At 35.9% G+C, this 20,640-nt stretch overlaps 1 protein-coding gene across 1 annotated transcript in view; it reads left to right on the top strand.

Moving 5' to 3' along the window:
* The first annotated feature begins 299 nt into the window (after positions 1–299).
* The window catches only part of kntc1 (kinetochore associated 1), a 58,491-nt gene continuing 38,150 nt past the window's right edge, over positions 300–20,640 (top strand). Inside the window, exons 1-23 of the mRNA XM_017723641.2 lie at positions 300–717; positions 1,382–1,502; positions 1,594–1,709; positions 3,326–3,407; positions 3,504–3,581; positions 3,686–3,720; positions 3,822–3,932; positions 4,602–4,695; positions 5,131–5,183; positions 6,160–6,272; positions 6,953–7,004; positions 7,405–7,509; positions 7,611–7,654; positions 8,157–8,222; positions 8,496–8,571; positions 8,671–8,796; positions 9,686–9,852; positions 10,406–10,517; positions 14,959–15,102; positions 15,966–16,022; positions 16,206–16,277; positions 18,023–18,142; positions 18,919–19,062. Of these exons, the coding sequence (XP_017579130.2) occupies positions 592–717; positions 1,382–1,502; positions 1,594–1,709; positions 3,326–3,407; positions 3,504–3,581; positions 3,686–3,720; positions 3,822–3,932; positions 4,602–4,695; positions 5,131–5,183; positions 6,160–6,272; positions 6,953–7,004; positions 7,405–7,509; positions 7,611–7,654; positions 8,157–8,222; positions 8,496–8,571; positions 8,671–8,796; positions 9,686–9,852; positions 10,406–10,517; positions 14,959–15,102; positions 15,966–16,022; positions 16,206–16,277; positions 18,023–18,142; positions 18,919–19,062 (2,214 nt within the window). The 5' untranslated portion in view covers positions 300–591. The remainder of the gene's footprint in view (positions 718–1,381; positions 1,503–1,593; positions 1,710–3,325; positions 3,408–3,503; positions 3,582–3,685; positions 3,721–3,821; positions 3,933–4,601; positions 4,696–5,130; positions 5,184–6,159; positions 6,273–6,952; positions 7,005–7,404; positions 7,510–7,610; positions 7,655–8,156; positions 8,223–8,495; positions 8,572–8,670; positions 8,797–9,685; positions 9,853–10,405; positions 10,518–14,958; positions 15,103–15,965; positions 16,023–16,205; positions 16,278–18,022; positions 18,143–18,918; positions 19,063–20,640) is intronic.

The following is a 20,640-nucleotide window of genomic DNA, read 5'->3' on the forward strand; positions in this document are numbered from 1 at the left end:
AGGCGATGGCGTCATTTAGCGACTTCTAGCGACTTTTTGGACAGCCAATAGCGACTTTCCTTACTGAAGAGTCGGCAAAACTGAACAGTATATAAAAGAGACATAAAACACAAATGGTACCGAATGTCTGGATATGTGGATAAAAATATAGGATAAAACTGGTTCATAAAACTGACACCAGAATATGGCAAAGAGCCCAAACGTAACAAATACAAAATAATAATAATATAAATAAATAAATACGTCGCATACGTTAGGTACCCGGAAGCCTTTTCTCGGACTACCGGAAAAACATTTACATGGCGCCAAATGCAAGTAAAAAATGGACTCTGCAGGAGCTGCGATAAAAGCTACACTCATACTGCCACATATTTTCCACATATAAAACGAGTCCCCCGTCTTTATTTCGCTTTTTAGCTGCTTTGTAAGAGCGCGAAAGTTAAAGTTAGCATACATGTTTTTGTGTTAACGTATAATTTTACCGGCGCCCTTTTTCGAACAGAAGTATCACTGAAGACTGACCTCTTGGACGCTTCGCTAGAAAACTCACATTTTCTTGGATTTTACGAGGGTCGTTGTCTCTCTTGAAGGATGTGGAACAACGTTGAACTTTTAATAAATGAGGATACAAACACGGTCCGTCTGTCCAGTGACTCGGAGCACGGCAGCGCCCTGTATCAAGTGGACACTCTTGTGAGAATTTCACCTTCTGAAAAGGTAACTTAAATACTATTGTGACTTCAGGTCATTGCCTTGGTGAGGCAGTCAGTCTAGATATCTGGTCCACGGCGAAGTAACTTGGCTACAGAGGTCTGTATTCGCTCGCTTCTTCGAATTTTCCGTTCCACCTTAACGTTAGTTAAGTTTTTACATTACAACGCCCGTCCTAGTCCCATATACGAATATAATATATCTACTGCACCAGGGCGGACCACAAATTCTTTTAGAAGCTGGTGCAGATAGGAACCTGGGATTGCAAAACCTGCGATGCAAACAGCCGTTTTGCAATCAACCATAACATATCTCCATACATTTTATATGTAATGTCGATAATGGTAAAATGGTGATAAATCTGAAAAAAGACTTTCCTTTATTTGTTAAATAAAATGGCTATAGCATGTCATAAATAAATGTAAATTAGTAATGTATGTATAGTTAACTATTTCATGTCGGCACATTCTGAATGACTTTGTTTACATCTTAACAAAATTATGCAAGAATTTAAAAAAAAATTGAATTCCCCTTTAACTGCTTAGTTGTCTCTTCTTGCTCTCTGCACAGGTACTTATTTACATATCTCCACCTGCTTGAATAACTTAAGTCAGTAAACAAGGTGAAACATTTCTTTTATCTTTTTTTTCTCTCCTTGTTCTTTAAATAGGTACCATCTAACCCCAGGATCTACGCATCAAATAACCAGAACTGCTGCCTTGTTGTTGCAGATGCCACTGTGGTCCTATTTGACCCTAGTTTCCAAACTGTACTTGCTCATCTGTATTTTGGTAATTGATCATTTCAATTCATCTTTCTTTGTTGCATTTGATTATCTGTATTATTAATTGTCTTAAAATATTAATTGTCTGTTTCATGCAGATACTTCAGTGGATGCTGTGAGTGTTTGCCCTCAGGGACATTTTTTGTTCGTCGCAGAGAGGAATGGCAACCTTCACATAATATATGTGCCACTGAAGAAGACCATTTTGACCAAAGTATGTGACAGCCAATTTTCAACCAGCTTTTATTAAATTAATTGTCTTAATGTAGTGCCTACAGGCAGAAGAAGTAGGACGCAGTGGCTCAACAGAATATGATGTGCTCATGTTTTGTGTTATTTCTTCAAAATTTCTACAAAGCTGACATAAAATAGCGTGTTGTAGAGAAATGTACCAATTAGTGATGAAACGGTTACTCATTTCATGGTAATCCATGGTACAATTCTAGATTGTTAGTATTTCTGTTTCAGATTTTAAATATTATTAAAACTGTGGTCGATTACTGTGCTCTGAAAGTCATTGAAATGTTAAATACAGTCTCCCAGATGCAGGAGTGCAAGCTCAGTATGCAACATGCATTTGTATTGTGTCAGTGTAAACATGCTGAGCTTCAGCCTTGTATTAAAACTGCAGGTAGGATAGTTTGATAGTTTAAATGTCCTTATCCGAAAATGTTACCGATCCACCAGCATTGAAAGAATAACTAGGATATTTTGATAGCTTAAATGATTCTATCAGGGAGGAATAGATATATTAAGCCAAGTCTGTAGTGAATTAACATTAAGAACACTTTTGAACACTCATGTTTGAACCATTTGAAAAAAGGTCTTGACTACATTATTATTTTAATGTTTATGCAAATGAAAAGTGCACAGTGCAGCTAATTTTATTTGTGGTTTTCATTATAAAGTCTGTCAAATGATACTTTGCGTGTCAGTAGTTTTTGAACATTTACACCCCACTTGAACAACACCTCAGTGATACTGATAACCATGATATTTTGATCGGTTATCATGATATTACATTTTCATACAATTTCATCTCTAGTACCAATTCATATTTTTATTACAATGGTGGTAATGGGGACAAAGGGTGGCGATGTCTGCAACACAAATGTAAACATTTTCTTTACTAACCACAAGGGAACCCACACTTGTCGTCTTCTTTTTTTATAGGTAATGTTGGTAATGGTAATAAATAGAAGATACAAGTTTGCCTTATACCTAGGTATGGGTATCGTTACTGTGATAAATTGTCACAATATCTTTTTCTGAGTGTATTGTAGATATCAATAGTTCTTAAAAACACATTACAACTGCATGTTTGATTACAAAGAGAGTAAAATTACTCATGTTTGATCAGAATTAGTGCAACTCAGTATTTAAAATGCTTAATATTAATAATTGGATTCATGTCATAGTTTTTGATGGTATTTTTTTAGCTATGGCTTTCTCTGTTCCAAATTATCAGCTGTCAGAAAAAAGAAACATTGTGATATTGTGTATCGTGAACATTTTTAGAATTGTGATATTACGTTTTTGCCATAACGCCCAGCTCTACTTATGTCCTGCGTCTGCCTCCACACCTCAAGTATATATTTTAAAAACAAACAAATATACAATGTTGTAGTCCAAAATATGATAAAAAAATTTCAGTTTTATAAAAATATTTGTATTTGTAACATTTGTAATCTGTAACATATGTAATGACTCAATAAATGCTTCAAACATCTGGTTCTTGTTCCTGGAAGACTTTGGTATAGTATCTTAATGATTAAATTGTGCAGAAATAATAATAACAAATTTATTTCCCCTTTTATGTTGTCATGCCAGGCTCTGCAGCAGCAGCACTCATCAAATGGACATGAGACAACCTACAAGAGCTTAATCCTGCATGAAGCACTACACTCTCCAGGTATATCTAAAAGTAAAAGATATTATTTTATTGTCTTATTTGATCTAATTTTAGTAGATTGATTAGTAGATTAAATGTTTTCTTGTTTTTGTTTAGGACTGTACCATCTCTTTGTTATTGTGTGTGATGGATTCTTGCATGTATCTAATCTTGCTTTGGAGAAGACCCAGAAAGGTTTGTGTGAACTACCTAAAATCTTACATTTTACTGCACAAATGATGTTTACAGTTAGTCCTACATTGTGCTTTAATGGTTGTTTGTTATTTTTTTATCAATAGCTATTGAAAACATGGACCTAGGTGCCTTAAATGAGGTAGGTAATTCTGGTCCTATGATTTATTGCTCCAACTTTTTGTGATGTTATTGTATTTACTGACTGTGTGTAATATCTGTTTATTTAAAACATACATTCAGATCCAAGGCCAAATTTGTCTGGACTTCTGCTCCACTAAAGAGATCTGCAGAGACGGCTGCATCTCAGCAACACTGGCCTGCTTTGGCAACGAAGTCCACCTTATGATTGGAGTAATCTTAATCTTATATGATTCATGCTGGTAGTTGGTTTGAATTTACCAGGGCTGTGATGATGGTTTACATGTAGTTTAATATTGGTCAAGCTAAGCAAAGTATATTAAGTCTGCAAAATTCAATCTTTGAGATGTAAACGCAGTCATTCAGGTTTAATGTCAGATGGTTCATTGCATAGACATGTACAGGCTCTATTATCTTGACACTGGTGGAGATGGTAACCAGGGGTACACAGATATAGCCATTTTATTTACAATCAATAACAAGTTAACCCACACATTTCTTCTTTTTATATGTAATGATGGTAATGGTAAAATTATTTTGCCATACAGAACTCTGCATATACTTCACCATGGATATATAATTAAAAAAATATGCTTTAGGCTGAAACCTTATTATAACACACTATCTCAGACATCAGACAACATATTCATAACCATTTTTGAGTAATATCTTTCTGTGAGGGAGCTATTAAAGGCATTTAGCTCTGGTGGTTCCCACAACCAACACAGTAAACAGTTAACTATGAAAGTTTCTCTAGAATGAAGAATTTCAATTCAATCTGTGATGAATTATGAAAAAAAAATGTTGGAATTCCTGTTTGATTATTTACATTTTACATGGCATAACTTAACTTGACTCTCCTTTATGCATTTATTTATTTAGGCTAACGGTGAAAATATTGTTTCCCATTGGTGCATGGGCCCTGATGAGAGGAAAATGTCTCTTGTCAATGTTCTGGATTCAACCTTAATGCCTGGTAATGTTACCTAATTGAGTAGGTTAATGTCTGATAATGCTTCATGATTTGTCACTAAATGAGGAAATGGAAGACTAGCTTTTTGTTAGTTTGGTTGATGTTTTTGTTACACTCTTCACAAGGACGTATTTACCTGAACTGTTGTTCTTATGCTTAGTTTTAAGATATTGCATATCAAACTCTTTACCAGCTTAGATAAGCAGTTAAGTGTAAATGAAATATATTGATTTAATTAGTTGTAAATTGTTCATTTTTTAATTTTCTTTAAAAATATGCATAATCCTTGTTTTTTTGTGTGATTATTAAGTTGAGTATTAACAGAATCTCATAGAATATCAGAATAGCCTCTCATCACAAAACTTTAGGAACAAAAAAAAAAGTGTAATCAAAGCATGTAATTATTGCTCTTTTCTTTCTTTTGTGTCTGTGCCCCAGGTGTAAAAAAGATTCAGGTGGTGGACAATTTGATGTATATGTTGAATAAAGAGGTGAGAAAATAAACTATTAATGGTTGTAAATAGAATATCAACGAAGTATGCATTTCAGGACATCATTTCCTTCCAATAATGATGCTGGTCAGACTGGAATACTGTGTTTCAGGTTTGCAGGCTTCAAGTTGCATCTGTTGGTTACAGAATGCTTCACTATAGTTATGTTCACTGTGTTCTATATCTTTGTAATGTTAATTCAGGTGGATTTAAAAGATCTTTGGGAATTGGTGTTGGCAGATATGTACAAGAAAAATGTCAAATATTGGCATCAGCCTGCATTGTGTATGTTGCTGCATCCCCAATTATTTTAATAGAATTTGTCAGAAGCTGAAGGGAAACATAGTAACCATGATAACCATAGTCAGTGTATATGTGATGTTCTATGTTGTTGTTTGACCAGCACTTCATAGGTACTCCATACGTCCATGTTGTAGTTCAACCTGAGGATTCTCTGTTCGTTTTTCTGTTGGAAGGCCTTAACACCTGTAGTCTATAGAATCATTCATATGCGATTTGTCAGGACTGCACAATTTTAAAAATTGCGATTATATTGCTACATATTATGAATTTTGCACCAGATAATTTACATTTGTTTGATTGCATAATTAACTTGACTACTCCAAAGACCCACAAAAAACCATCTGAAAGAGCGATGCTCTCAGCACACAGTAAAAAGCACTTTATTTGGTTAGACTACTCATTTGCATATTGTTTCTTAACAATATCAACATTGCACAGGACATTATCTTGATAATGACCATGAAACGATACGTGGTGCAGCCCTAGATGTGCATAATTTTACTTCAGTAATGTGAGAAACTACCCGGCCTGAGAGAAAAGCAGCCTAAAATTTCCCATTGCAGCTATATATCCTGTATCTTGGTCTTGTGCTATTGTTTTGAAACTGAATTCAAGCTAAGCTCTCTGATAAACATGAACATGACCATAATTCTTTTTCTACTCTTTCTTTAAGGGCACGCTGAGTCTGTGGGACAGCCATTCACTTGTCATGTTGTGCTGTTGGCCTGATCTATATATTCTTGATTTTATGCTTCTTTCAGAAGGGGACTCAGCATCCATTGGAATGTAAGTGTCTCTTTATGACACATTTGATAAGTTATACACGGTATTCAATGCAGTCAGAGACCATCATTCCTATATTTTATATGAATGTTCCGTTTAATTTATGTTAAAATGACCATTAATTCAATAATAATGATTTATTCACTCCATGTGGGTCTAATTTTCCCATTGTATACATGTGTCCAGTGTTTACAACAACTAATTATTTGATATTTTTTGTTTCCATTAAACGGTGTCTTCCATTCCTTGAGCTGTTTTTGAATATTCATGTACTCTACAATTTTAAAAGCAAGGCTACAGAATTTGAGCATATTTTAATTGTGATGTACACATCATTTAGAATGGTTTGATGTGAAATGGTACCTTGTTGAAAAGCTTTCCAAATTTCCTTATAATGGTGGTGATAGGAACCAGAGGACACAATGTCTACAAGCAAGTATACATTTTTATGTACTCTTGCGTACCTTTCTGGTGTGCATGTAAAATACTATGCTTTAAAGACATTGTTTGGATGGCTGATTCCTGTGAACAATTTTATTTTTAAGTTTATCTAAAGTTAAGCACTTTACGTCAAACCACTCTCAACTGCTTTATATTTTATTGATGTTATTGTTCTGAAAAAGTTGGTCAAATTCTCTTCTAATAACTACATGGGTGATCAATCTCTTCTTGTTAAATCCCAGACAAGAGGGCACCAGCATGAAGATCATGAACTTGACTTCAGTTGAGGGAAAGGTGTGTACTTTCTATGAGTGAATTGTGAATTATGTTCCATCTTATCTTGCTCATCCTGAATAGAAACTTAAAATAGTGACCATTTCAGTTTGCTGCCCCAATTCTGGGCATTTTGCTTTTATATTTTCCCTTTAACAATGGAAGTGTTTGGAAGTGGAGATAAATATCCTGCAGATTTCTTTGAAAACCTAAGAGCAAGGAGGGGCAAAGAAAGGGAACACTAAGTAATGAAAATATTGAAATTCTATCAGTTGTTGATGCTTCTGTGAAATTTCTGTGTTTTAAAATAAATTACAATCTCTGAAGTTTGCACAGTACTGTATGTTCTTATGTATAAATAATTATACATGAAGACTTTTATAGAATTTTCTACCACTTACATTGTTTTATTTGATGTTAGCCTCATCTTCAGAAACTCTTGGTTCAGTCCCTTCCCACTATGGATGTTCTCTACTGTCTCGAGGTGTCCGCAGTGTCATCATTGGTACAGAAAACCATTAGCATGGTAAGCATAAAACTACAACCGTAATTCTAAAACAACAAAGATGCTTTTTGTACATTTAGGAGGTCAAGCGTAATTGAGTTTTCTTATTTCCGCACATTTAGGATGTCATCTATTTGTTGGAGGGCATTACTGATAATTCCAAGAGGTGAGCTGAACACTGTTTGACTTTGTGCAAACAGTTTGTTTTCTATAAGTATTCAGGTGAAGATTTTTGATGCACTTGATCTTTGATGTTCTGACATTACGTTCTGAAGTACTCTTTTGTTGTCTTTTCTATATATAGCTAAAACTGATTAACGCTATGTTGGTAGCTCAGTTTACCCAGTGATTTTCAACACAGTAGCTCAACTCAGTTTAGATTTAAATACATATTTTAAATTCACCACATATGTCAAAAAAAGTTACCCAGTAAGGCTCCACTGGGTCAGAAGATTTTCCCTGTTTGGTTATGATCCAAAATGTTCAATGCAACCTGGAGTAGATTAAGCATGCATCATAAGTGGCCATAGGGACATAACCCAGTAAAATGATTCAACGTTGTGAGATAGAAAATCCTGCTTCATGAGACAGACCTTTCATCTGATTAGAATGTACGTTGTTTAGATACTTGTTCACGTGACTAATACTAACTTTTTCTCAATGCAAAGCAGTCCTGAGGAATCGACCTTTGATTTAGTCCTGAGATGCTTAACAGAGGCTTTGCCAGAGAACAGGTATGATTATGTATCATGAGTTTTAGCTTTCTTTAGTTTTGTATAGCAAGCTTATGATGATGATGATGATGATGATGATGATGATGATGATGATGATGATGATGATGATAACAATTACAATAATAATAATCATCAGCATAATTTTTCATTATTATTACAAACCTCGATCCCCAAAGTGTTTGGACAGTATGTGAAATACAAATAAAACAGAAAGCAGTTATTTGTAAATCCATTGTAAATCTCTCACATACTATCCCAAATTGTTATCTTCAGGTTAAACAGGCTTCTGTACAAACACAAGTTTGAAGAAGCAGAGAAGTTTGCACTAGCCTTTGAGCTTGATGTTGAGGTAAAACAAAACATTCTTCGGCTGATTTCACATTTGTCATTTTCATGTAAAATTTATAATTTATTGTAAACTTTAATAGTGTTTTTACTCTCGTTTTAGCTGGTGTATAAAGTGAAGTTGGACTTTGTGCTGGAGAAGCTAGCCTCAGTGGCAATCAAAGCACAAGACCAGGATGTGTGGGCTGGCCTTGTTGAGGAGGCCAAGATAAACCTGATGAAAATTATGGTACTGTCTAATCCTAATCCACTTTTTCTCATGTATGTGGTGTAGCATTGGTCTTTCAGGCAATTTTTCTCTGAATCTGAATTAAGAATCCATTTCTTTGTGCGTATATTTTGTATGCACACAAAGCAGTCCGTTATATGTATATGTATTATAGAGAATACTAGTCACATCAGGTCATAATGGGGTTTTACTTATTACACTTGGGTATGTTTTAGAGTAATGGTGAAAGCATCAAACCTGTGATATAATACCCATGTAATTAAACAATTGAATAGCCTCTGTAAACAATACATTAATTAAATATTAAAACTTTCAAAGTAAAACCAACCATGATGATAAAACATGAATTTCTGGTTTATTCGCAGAAAAACAAACATCAATTTAGAACAAAAATAAATTACAACTGTTAGGAATAAAACCTGATGGTATTGCTTCCTAAGGGGAATTGGCATGATGTTAGAGACCATTAGGAAACAAACACTGGAATAACTGGAATCAGTCCCAAAACACCAACATAAAGTGACTACTGAAAACCACCAGGACCCAACAGACACTTTTAATGGGTTCTCTGACATTTTTCAACAGAGAGGTACATTAAACGTGGTTCTGTGTTTTGGGGGAAAAATGAATTAAGTGATGATAGTGCAAAGCAGAAGCAACCCAACAGCACGTTAACTTTTGACTGCTTCTGCTTAGTGATGTCATCATCACCATTTTGTGCACGTGACGTCACTGGGGCTGAGAGTGCATCTGTCTGAGAGAGCATGTTTGCAGCCAGACTCGGCTGAATATTGTTATTTATTTTTTTGTTTGTTTATTTTTTGGGATCAGCTGTTTCTAATTCTTCAGGATGACCTTTATGTGTATGCTTGTTTCTCTGTGTCTCCAGGATGAGCAGTATGTGGTCCAATACTGCCTCAATGCTTTCTGGCCTACACTTAGTACAGCGGAAGAGATGTTGAACTATGCTGCAAACCGCTTTCCGTCATCGCAAATTCAATCAGCTCTGGCTAAACTAGCCACCTTTTGCAACCTTTATGGTTCAGACAACTTCAAGTATGTTCCTTTGAGTAATCATTAGAATAAACGATCTGTCAGCCTGACAAAGACACTTTGGGGGGCAGAAATAGCCCTCACACTGTCATGTCATTGTCTCTTAGGCCTGGATGATAGATAAAAATAATAAGCACGATAATTTATTGTGGGTTTGTGTGGGTGGGTGTGTGTATAAATATAAATATATACATACATATACACACACATTTAATTTATTTATATATATATATGTATATATATATATAAATATAATGTGTGTGTATATGTATGTATATATTTGATTAGTATTTTCTGATTTGCAGTGTATAAATATATGTATAAAAAGAAAATGTGTGGAATGTTTTAAGTCGCTTCATGTTCAGAATGAAGCAACTTAAAAAGAAGACCTTGACTCTCTTTTTCAGAGGTGCTGTATAATTAACAGTTTTATTAGCTAGTATAAGAAGGCCCTTAGGTTTCTTGTCTGAAGCTTTCTGAAGTCTGGAAGGAAATTATGTTCCTCTTAAATGTTTTAAGATTTTGTAAATGTTTTAAATGTGTATATTGTTTTTAGTGGTGTTTCCTGGATCGAGTTCCTGAACAGTACAGATTACCTAAAAATTATACTCCGATTTCTGCGGGAGGGAAATCTCAGCAGGGCACAATACCTGTGGCTTCGACATGAGGTAAACCTCAGCATGTACACATGACTTTAGAAAGGGTAGGTGATATGAGCCCAGATTTAGATTGCTGTAACTATGTATGTTTTTGGAGCCAGTTCTGTGTTATCCTTTTGCAATCCAAGTCCTATTCACTCATCCTCAACTCTGTGTTATAGGGTGGATGCTTCAAAGGTAATAATCACTATGTTGCGAAAGAAAAATGGTGGAGAACTAGAGAAGTCTAATTTAACTTTGAATACCTTGGTAAATGATATGTGAAAAATAATCGGTATAAAACATGTAACATAACTCTCTTTTACTGTTGGATTATTACAGGGTATTAATAAGCCATTATGTTATGTTAGAGTAAATTCTCCACTGTCTCGGTTTTCCCCAGAGGACTACTTGTTGTTGTTGTTGTTGTTGTTGTAGTTGTTGTATTTGTTTGTTTTTTTCTGTAGCACTTTTCATGCTGGTGGCAGCTCAAAATGCTTTACAGACAGGTGATAAAGCTTAACGGCAATACAAGAAATTGAGTATTCATTTTCAGTCATATAAGAAAATGACAGATCAAATTAAAAGTATTAAATAACACGAGACATAGTTTCATTAAATGCAAAGTTTTTAAAAAAATACATTTTGCATGCTATTTTAAATGTGTGTACTAAGCTTGACTGTATTAATAAGTAGAATTGAGTTCCACAGTTTGAAAGCATAAAAACTGAATCTGAAGGAGGCCTCTCCATATTTTCTGTATTTTACGGAAGGTATTTGCAGAAGACCAAAAATCTACAGATCTAAGACTATGTGTTGGAACATAAAGAGATAGACGCTCTGTGATGTAAGCAGTTGCTAGGCCATTTGGGGCTTTAAAAACTAGCAAAACTTAAATCTTCTCTGAACGATCCAGGTTCTTTCAAAATGGTGGTGATATTAGCTCCTTTTTTTTTTGGTTTTTGTTAGGATTTGTACTGATGCATTTTGTATGGGTTGTAAAGGATGTATTACTTTCCTAGGAAGTCCAGTAAAAAGACCATCATAGTCATCAAGTCTCAAATGCATAAACAAGTTTCGCTGCACTTTGAGAGAGGCCAAACTTTAGTAATATTTCTCAAATTATAGAAAGCTACTTTTGTGATAATGTTTACATGCGGGATGAAACAGACCTTGGAGTCTGACACACAGCTGGTTAGTCTGTCTACAGAGCCTTGATCATCAGAAGGAATGGAAATGTATAACTGGTTGTCATCAGCTTAACTATGGAAAAAGTATATTATGTTTCCTAATGACATCACCAGGCCGACGCCGACATGTCAGTCAAGCGAACCGAAAATAAATACCGGACGTTTGTGATATTCCGCCCGAACATTTTTTTAAGTCTCAAAGATAATAGACGTTAATTAAATTAATTATTTTCAAAAGCTGAGCCGCATCAGAGGGATCAAAGAGCCGCGGGTTGCTGACCCCTGGCCTCGTGATCTGACCATAGGATCTGACACTTCTCTTGATCTGACATGCGCAGGTTTCACTGTAACCAACACCAAGGCCTAGCCTACTAGCCATTAAGCCAGTCAGAAACAGGGCGGGGCGGGACTTGCTTTGACCAAACAAATTGATAGATTCAGTAGGAAATACACGTGCAAATTTTTTTCCACTGTCAACGCGAAACGTATAAACTCAGCCATGGAACACAACTATATTAAGCCTATATTAAGGGGAAAATGGAACTGAATAGTAATTTTAGGGCTGTAGTATTATTTATGAGTTTGTTGCACTGTAACTGTTTCAAAATATTTAAAATAAATGGTGCATAGTTTGCTATTATATTTTTAAAAGAAATGAGTGTGTCCTTGTTCATGTGATTTAGTCAATGGTTAGGCTACTAATCAATTCCTAGTTTACTTTGGAGGATTGTTATTGCCACCTGCTGACCGATCTTGGTATGGCTGTAGTATCTGTAGTCTCCTATGCTATAGAAGCAATAAGGTATGTGACTAGTTAAAAACAGGTATGGATTCCTGAACAGGCCTGCTAGTCCCAAGAGTTCTGGTAATCTGCACAAGCTTCTGAAATATAGGCTTATATTGGGTTTGTTTATCTCATGTCTGAATGTTGTTCATGTATTTCAACAAAATTCAACACAATCTATCATTGAAGGGACTAATTCAAAAGCAAAAATTCTTTGACAGTAATGAAGATCAGGGTTAAACATAGACGTATATCTGCGCCCAGGGGCCAACAGGTTATGTGTTAAGTGTGTCGCATACATAGCACCCCCACCCTGCTCACCTCCCGAGCAGAGAAAAAAGTTCAGGCTCAGGAATTTTTCCCACTATCACCCCTGCATCACCTTGAGGTAGCATGTACAAAGAGAAAAGCAAATGCCCTAAAACTGAACCTTGAGTGACTCCACAAGAAATGCCAAATCTTTTTGATTAATGATTTCTCATTGAAACCATCAACTGCCTATTACCTAAATATGATTTTAAATTATTCTAAAACTGTGCCCTAGAGGCCAACCCAACATTCAAGATGTTGGATTAAAATTTTCTGGCCAACGGTATCAAAAACTGAACTAAGATCTAATAAAACCAGAATAGAAGGATTTTGTGCATCACTGCTGAGCCTAAGGTCCTTTACAATGCAATCCAATGTTGTCTCAGTACTATGGTTAGAATGAAAATCTGACTAAAGCTTCTCATATAACTTGCTTAATGTTAGATGTACTTTTGTTTGAAAACAACTTAACAAAAGATGTTACTTAAAAAAGGTAGGTTTGAAATTCATCTAAACTTATTTCCTATGGAAGGATCCATGCTAATCTTGGATGCTAATCGTGGATGTAAAGCTTTTTTTCAACAGTTGTAAGCCCCTAGTAATTGATCACAGAGAAAGATGTCTCATGTAGGTGGCTTATCAGGAACTTTATAGGCGATTGTTTCAGCTGGCTGAGCTGGCTTGTATTATCAGGTGTATTTTATTTTGAAAAGGAATTGTGAACTCTTGGCAAATTTTAGAAGATGAATCACCTTGAGGCGCATTAGCAAAATGGGGTTAGTCAGTCTATGGTGGAGAAAATAGGATTTTGGTATTATCTTTGTGTCTATTAATTAGGAAAGGTATCCCTGGATATTTTCATAGCATTATTGTTCATTGAGACTGAGATTGATTGAAATTGAGCATTATTGCTCTTTGAGAATATCAGGATGTACCTGCAGTTAAATTTTCCTCTGTTAATGCTCTGATGTTAATTTCTCTTAAGCTGGTATATTGCTGCATTTTTCCATGGATTTTTGAGTGCACAAGTTTTTCTTCCATTTCAATGGAGCCAGGTTGTCAAAGATTTCCCATAATCTTGTATTTAGATCAGTGACCAGATTATTGCAGGAGGGAGTCAGAGCTGTATTCGCTGAATAATAATAATAAGAAGAAGAACAACAAATGCTTTTAAACTTCTCAGCTATTTCTGAGTCAGCGTAACACTTTTTAATGTAACTTTCAGGTACTTTTTTCTTACTTCTAAATTGATTTAAAACAAAATACAGAAATGTTCTGATACAAAAACAGCAGAGATTTGGGACACGTTTGTGTTTAAATGTTTAGTAATCAAGAGATCCTGCATGTGACTTATAGATAGAGCTGCTTCAAATCAAATGCCTCTAGAAGTTAAATTAATTCTCATGCATTACTGTCTGATGGGTTGTCAGTGTTAGTTAAAGTCCCACAAGAGAAGAATCTTATCGTAGTTTGTGGATACAACTGATGATAATTCTGCAGTTTCTGCCAAAAATTTACCAATTACCATATTTGGCATTTTCCATACAGATTAAGTGTCCAGATGGTTTGGATGAGCTCTAAAATTATCACAGAATAATACTTCATAGTTTACCACAGGCATCTATAATAGAATTCCAGAGTGCTTCCTCTGTAATGACACACACACCTATTTTGTCTTAAATATGTAAATCACAATGATGTAGCTTTTGAATTTACTGAACTACTAGCATAGAGGTTATGCTTGCATGTGTCATTTAAAGACAAGAAACGGCTATGAACGCACACCAGCAGGATCTAACGCATGCTCTGTTTCTGGTCACAATAAAAGAAAGGTGAAATAGTGTATTAAAAATGTTGAGTTACTTTCATCATTTATTTATTTAGTCATTTTCATTAATCCTTTAATGCTTAAAAAAGCATGCAAGCTTTTGACAATGCAGAAATAGTAGAGTTAATAAGAATTTTTTACTCTGAATTCATGTTAACTACGTTTGCTCTTGGGTTATACATGATATAGTTACATCCGTACTGTGGTATTCATTGTTAGACATACTGCAATGTTGTAATAAGTTTGTAAAAATATATTTTGTGATTTCTGAGAAAATAAATTTTTTGAGGAATCATATTGTATTTATAGTGATCATCTGAGTGTGCCTGAGTGCATCTAATGTGTTCCTTTTTTTTGCAGTGTGAGTTTGCTAGTAAATTTGATGAGAGATCATTGAATGCTCTGTTGAACTCCATCTCGCCAGACATCCCCTCGCAGGACCTCAGCATCTGGTTGAAGGGTGTGGTGGTGCCCTTCATGTGGAAGGTCTTGCCGAAAGGACAGGTATTTTGGCTAAAAGCCTTAAACAAGAGATTAATTATGAGTTTTAATATCTCCAGGTAAGAATTTGGCAATGTACTAAATCTATAGCTGTATGCAGAACTTTCCTAAGCTAACATGGTCATACAGGTGATGTTAGTATTAAATAGTGGTTGTATGAAAATTATTCTCAGAGTAATAGTGACCTGTGAGAAAAATAATCAAACAATGAATCAAAACAATATGGTACAGCTTAATTGTTTGATTTCTTTGAAACTGAGTGATTTACAGCAGCCTTTATCACATTTTTAAACTTCTGTCTTAGAGATTACTATGATTAGCTTTATCTGCCCTCATCAGTAAGTCTCAGTTTAAACTGCTTACATTTAAATTATGCAAATTTTTAAACATTCACCTTGAACCTCTTCACCCAGAACATTTGCTACTGGGTATATCACAGTAAGTCCATGTTTATACCAGGAAAGTATAGTGAAGCTGTATGTATTGTTTTGGGGTTTTTTCCCTTTTGTAAGTGTACTGTGAAAAGTTTCTTTGTTACCGTAGACGTCTCAAAACAGTAATTGCCAACAGCAGCTTTGTGATAAAATAATGTTATTGCTGTGGATACATTGTTCCCTATCAGTTAGGATTTTTTTTTTTTAAATATCTTTTGTTAATGTTTATTAATACATTCTTTTTATTGATATTTGTAAGTATATCATATTTGGAAGCAAATATGCCCAAAAACACAATTTTTAATTTCAGTAGATGTATTCTTTGTAAGTACATTAAATTACCCTTCACAGTATTAGAGGGTAATTACTTGGATAGAATGCAGGACAGATAATACTTCTGTAAATGACTGCCAGTTTATGCTGCATTTACAGAGAATCCTGGCCAAATGGTTGGAGGTGCGTGCAAGAGATCTTGAACTAACAGAAAAGGTATTGAGTCAATCAATACAATTTTTATATTTATCAGCATCTTTTTGTTTTTCTAGAACTCTAGCCTTAGTCACAGCATTATAATTTAGATTTCAGTACGTGTAATTGGATTAAAGGACGTGTTTTGTTTTTTTTTTTTTTGTTTGTTTTTTTTTTGGGGGTTTTTTTTTTTTTGTTTGTTAGAATTGCTGGCCTCAAAATGGACTGGTGCTTGCTGAGCTTGGTCTGCCGTCCTTTTGGATGTCCATTAATCTGGTATGGTTTGGTTTTATTTTTATTCCCTTTTTTGAACCTTTTTAGAAGCACAGTGGCGTATTCTGGAAGGTCTTGCACAATAACCAACACAACTTACAACCCCAATACCAATAAAGTTGGGACGTTGTGTAAAACATAAATAAAAACAGAATATGATGATTTGCAAATCTTTTTTTAACCTATATTCAGTTGAATACACTACAAAGACGAGATACTTAATGTTCAAACGAATAAACTTTGTTTTTTTGCAAATATTCACTCATTTTTAATTTGATGCCTGCAACACGTTCCAAAGAAGTTGGGACAGGGACATGTTTACCACTGTGTTACATCACCTTTCCTTTTAACAACACTCAATAAGCGTTTGGGAACAGAGGACACTAATTGTTGAAGCATTGTAGGTGGAATTCTTTCCCATTCTTGCTTGATGTACAACTTCAGTTGCTCAACAGTTCAGGGTCTCCGTTGTCGTATTTTGTGCTTCATAATGCACTACACATTTTCAGTGGGAGACAGGTCTGGACTGCAGGCAGGTCAGTCTAGTACCCACACTCTTTTGCTACGAAGCCACACTGTTTTAACACGTGCAGAATGTGGCTTGGCATTGTCTTGCTGAAACAAGCAGGGACGTCCCTGAAAAAGATGTTGCTTGGATGGTAACGTATGTTGCTCTAAAACCTGTATGTACCTTTCAACATTAATGGTGCCTTCACAGATGTGCAAGTTACCCATGGCATGGGCACTAACACACCCCCATAACATCAGAGATGCTGGCTTTTGAACTTTGCGCTGATAGCAATCCGGACAGTCCTTGGCCCGGAGGACACGCGTCCATGATTTCCAAAAACAGTCTGAAATGTGGACTCGTCAGACAACAGGACACTTTTTCACTTTGCGTCAGTCCATAGGCCCAGAGAAGCCGGTGGTGTTTCGGGGTGTTGTTGATATATTGTTTTTCGCTTTGCATGGCAGAGTTTTAACTTGAACTGGTAAATGGAGCGACAAAGTGTGTTCACTGACAATGGTTTTCTGAAGTGTTTCTGAGCCCATGTGGTAATATCCGTTACAAAATGATGTTGGTTTTTAATGTAGAGCCACCTGAGGGATTGAAGGTCACAGGCATTCATTGTTGGTTTTTTGCTTTGCCACTTACTTGCAGAGATTTCTCCAGATTCTCTGAATCTTTTGATGATTTTGAGCCTTTCAGGGATGCTCCCTTTATACCCAATCATGACACTCACCTGTTTCCAATTAACCTGTTCACCTGTGGAATCTTCCAACCAGGTGTTTTTTGAGCATTCCTCAACTTTCCCAGTCTTTTGTTGCCCCTGTCCCAACTTCTTTGGAACATGTTGCAGGCATCAAATTAAAAATGAGTGAATATTTGCAAAAAACAATAAAGTTTATCCATTTGAACATTAAATATCTTGTCTTTGTAGTGTATTCGATTGAATATAGGTTGAAAAGGATTTGCAAAACATTGTATTCTGTTTTTATTTGTTTTACACAATGTCCCAACTTCATTGGAATTGGGGTTGTGTTTATTATGTTTAGTTTAACTGAAGAAATTCATTTCAGAATGTTTCTGTAGCTTATTCTGTGGAAAAAGTACATTTAATTACTAATGTAACTCACCTGTTTGAGTTCCTCTTACATAAATTATTGTAATGTGTCATTGTCATTTGATTCTTGCTCTCTGTAGGTGCTGTGAAAACTCTAAATTGATGTATGTAACCCTTTCACAGACTGAAGACTATAGAACAGAGGAAGTGGAGCATCTTAAGGTGCTGGTAACCAATTTACGACAACTGTGTGACCTCTACGCTAAATACAACTGCCGGCTCTCGCTCTCTGACTTTGAGATGGTAGGTATGCATGATATTGATATGACTTATTGCTAGGGGTAGGCAATATGATGATATAACGATATAATATTGGACATCGTTATCACAATATTATCACAGTATGTTTTTTTTTTTTCTTTCTTAATTGTTTCTGATTAAATGTGCATAATTTTAAGGCTGAATAATAATACTAGTCATGTACAATAATTAGAGTAATGATGATTCATTTTTAAAGCGATGAGACTTTATGTTTTTGTGCTGTGGAGTCCATCAGGCCTTCTAGGCCTTCAGAGAAGGCCTAATGATTCCTGTAGTTTTTGATCATTTTTATTTACTCTAATTATCATGCATGTTGTATTAAAAAAATTTTTAAAATGTGAAAAATCGTTTTTTTCTAGTCCAAATGTTCCCAACCTTTTATAACTTTTATACAACCACCAAGATATTTGACTTTTATATATTGACTTTTAAGAGTAGCTTTTGAAGATCTCTGGTTTGAACATGTGCATGGTGTCTCAGCATTTGTTTTGAAATAGGAGGTGATGTTGTGGGTTGTTGTTGTTGTGTTTTTGTTTTTTTGTTTTGTTTTTTTTTGCTGCTTGCTGTTGTGCAGTTGAACCCAAAGTATTGATTGCGATGTTATGATGTACCTGAAGTTATATACTTTTGAAAATGATGAATCACGATTTCCACAATGTATTAAATAAATTTTGGAAAGCAAATCCTAATGTCCCACTTGAGATTTTAGACATTGTATGTTTAATTGCTGTTACATGTATGTTTTCGTTTATTTGCAGGGAAGTACACGCAGTATGGCGTTTCTAATGCTGGATAAAGTGCTCGCTCCAGAACTGATTCCTGGAGTAATTGAGAGCAGTGTTAGACCTTACGCTCTTGAGCACAGACTTGACCTTGATCAAATTCTGTTGGACTACATCAAGGTAGTATTTTCCTTTCCACTTCTCCCTCTTTGGTGCACATGTTTACCTGTAAAAGTAATTGGTTCCACAAGACTTGTTATTCAAAATCAAAACGTGAAATCGGCAGGTGGCCAGTTTGTTTTATTTTGCTGAATATGTGTAGCGGTTTTATGATAATAAATGCGAGAGGTACGTTTGTTATTAACCCTTTATCATGTTGTTGCCACAAAACAATTGCCAATTTAGTCATTTATTTATGCTACAGTCTTTTTTTTTTCTCCCTTTGGGAAAACTTTTAGCTGCTTGGTGTGCTTTTGGCCACTGAAACCTTCTCACAGTTTGTCACAGTTTCATCTGTGGAAGGTTGCATGTTCTGTCATCACTTAAACCACTTTAGATTCTTCAGTTGTATTTAAAATTATTAATTTTCATTGTTGTCGTCATATGGCAGTTCTACTAACAATAGAGCTACAATTTGCAATGCGTAAAATGGGAGTTCTCACGCGGGAAAGGGTGGAGAGCCCTCTCTGGGTCGGGGATGAGCTCTTGCCTCAAGTGGAGGAGTTTAAGTATCTCGGGGTCTTGTTCACGAGTGATGGTACAAGGGAGCGGGAGATTGACAGGCGGATTGGTGCTGGGTCAGCAGTGATGCAGGCTCTTTACCGGTCTGTTGTGGTAAAGAAAGAGCTGAGCCATAAGGCAAGGCTCTCGAATTACTGGTCGATCTACGTTCCCACCCTCACCTATGGTCATGAGCTTTGGGTAATGACCGAAAGAACGAGATCGCGAATACAAGCGGCCGAAATGAGTTTCCTCCGCAGGGTGGCTGGACTCTCCCTTAGAGATAGGGTGAGAAGTTCGGTCATCCAGGAGGGACTCGGAGTAGAGCCGCTGCTTCTTCACGTCGAGAGGAGCCAGCTGAGGTGGTTCGGGCATCTGGTTAGGATGCCTCCTGGACGCTTCCCCCCGGGGAAGACCCAGGACACGCTGGCGTGACTATATCGCCCAGCTGGCCTGGGAGCGCCTCGGAATCCCTCCCAGGGAGCTAGTGGAAGTGGCTGGGGAAAGGGAGGTCTGGGCTTCATTGCTCAGGATGCTGCCCCCGCGACCCGAACCCCGGAGAAGCGGAAGATTATGGATGGATGGATGGAAAATGGGAGTAAATGAATACACTGCTATCGGACACTGCTATTTTCTCATAATTTTTAGTCTTAAAAAAAAGACTGTTGTTCCATTTTTGTTGGCTGCCATATGGCAACAAAATGCAGTGTTGCCCCAGACATTATTTTTAGCATATTTATCTTGATGTGCCTTTGCTTTATGTGTTCATAGTTTGTGTAGTAAAACCGTTTTCTTTAAATTATGTTATTAAAATGAGGAATGGAAGTGTGCTTTTGTAATTGAAAGGCTTAAACTTGTGATGTTTAATTGAAGATTCTCAATATATTCTACATGGAAAGTGAGCACTTGAACCTGACAAGCATGTTCATTGACGGTAAATGCAGTCTGCTTAATCTGTGAGGCATTGATTGCTGCTTAACATTACCAATTTGTGTTACCACAATTTTCCCAATTTTACTGAATCATGTAAAACACATA

The sequence above is a fragment of the Pygocentrus nattereri genome, chromosome 20 (assembly GCF_015220715.1).
Source record: "Pygocentrus nattereri isolate fPygNat1 chromosome 20, fPygNat1.pri, whole genome shotgun sequence".
Classification (NCBI taxonomy): Eukaryota; Metazoa; Chordata; class Actinopteri; order Characiformes; family Serrasalmidae; genus Pygocentrus; species Pygocentrus nattereri.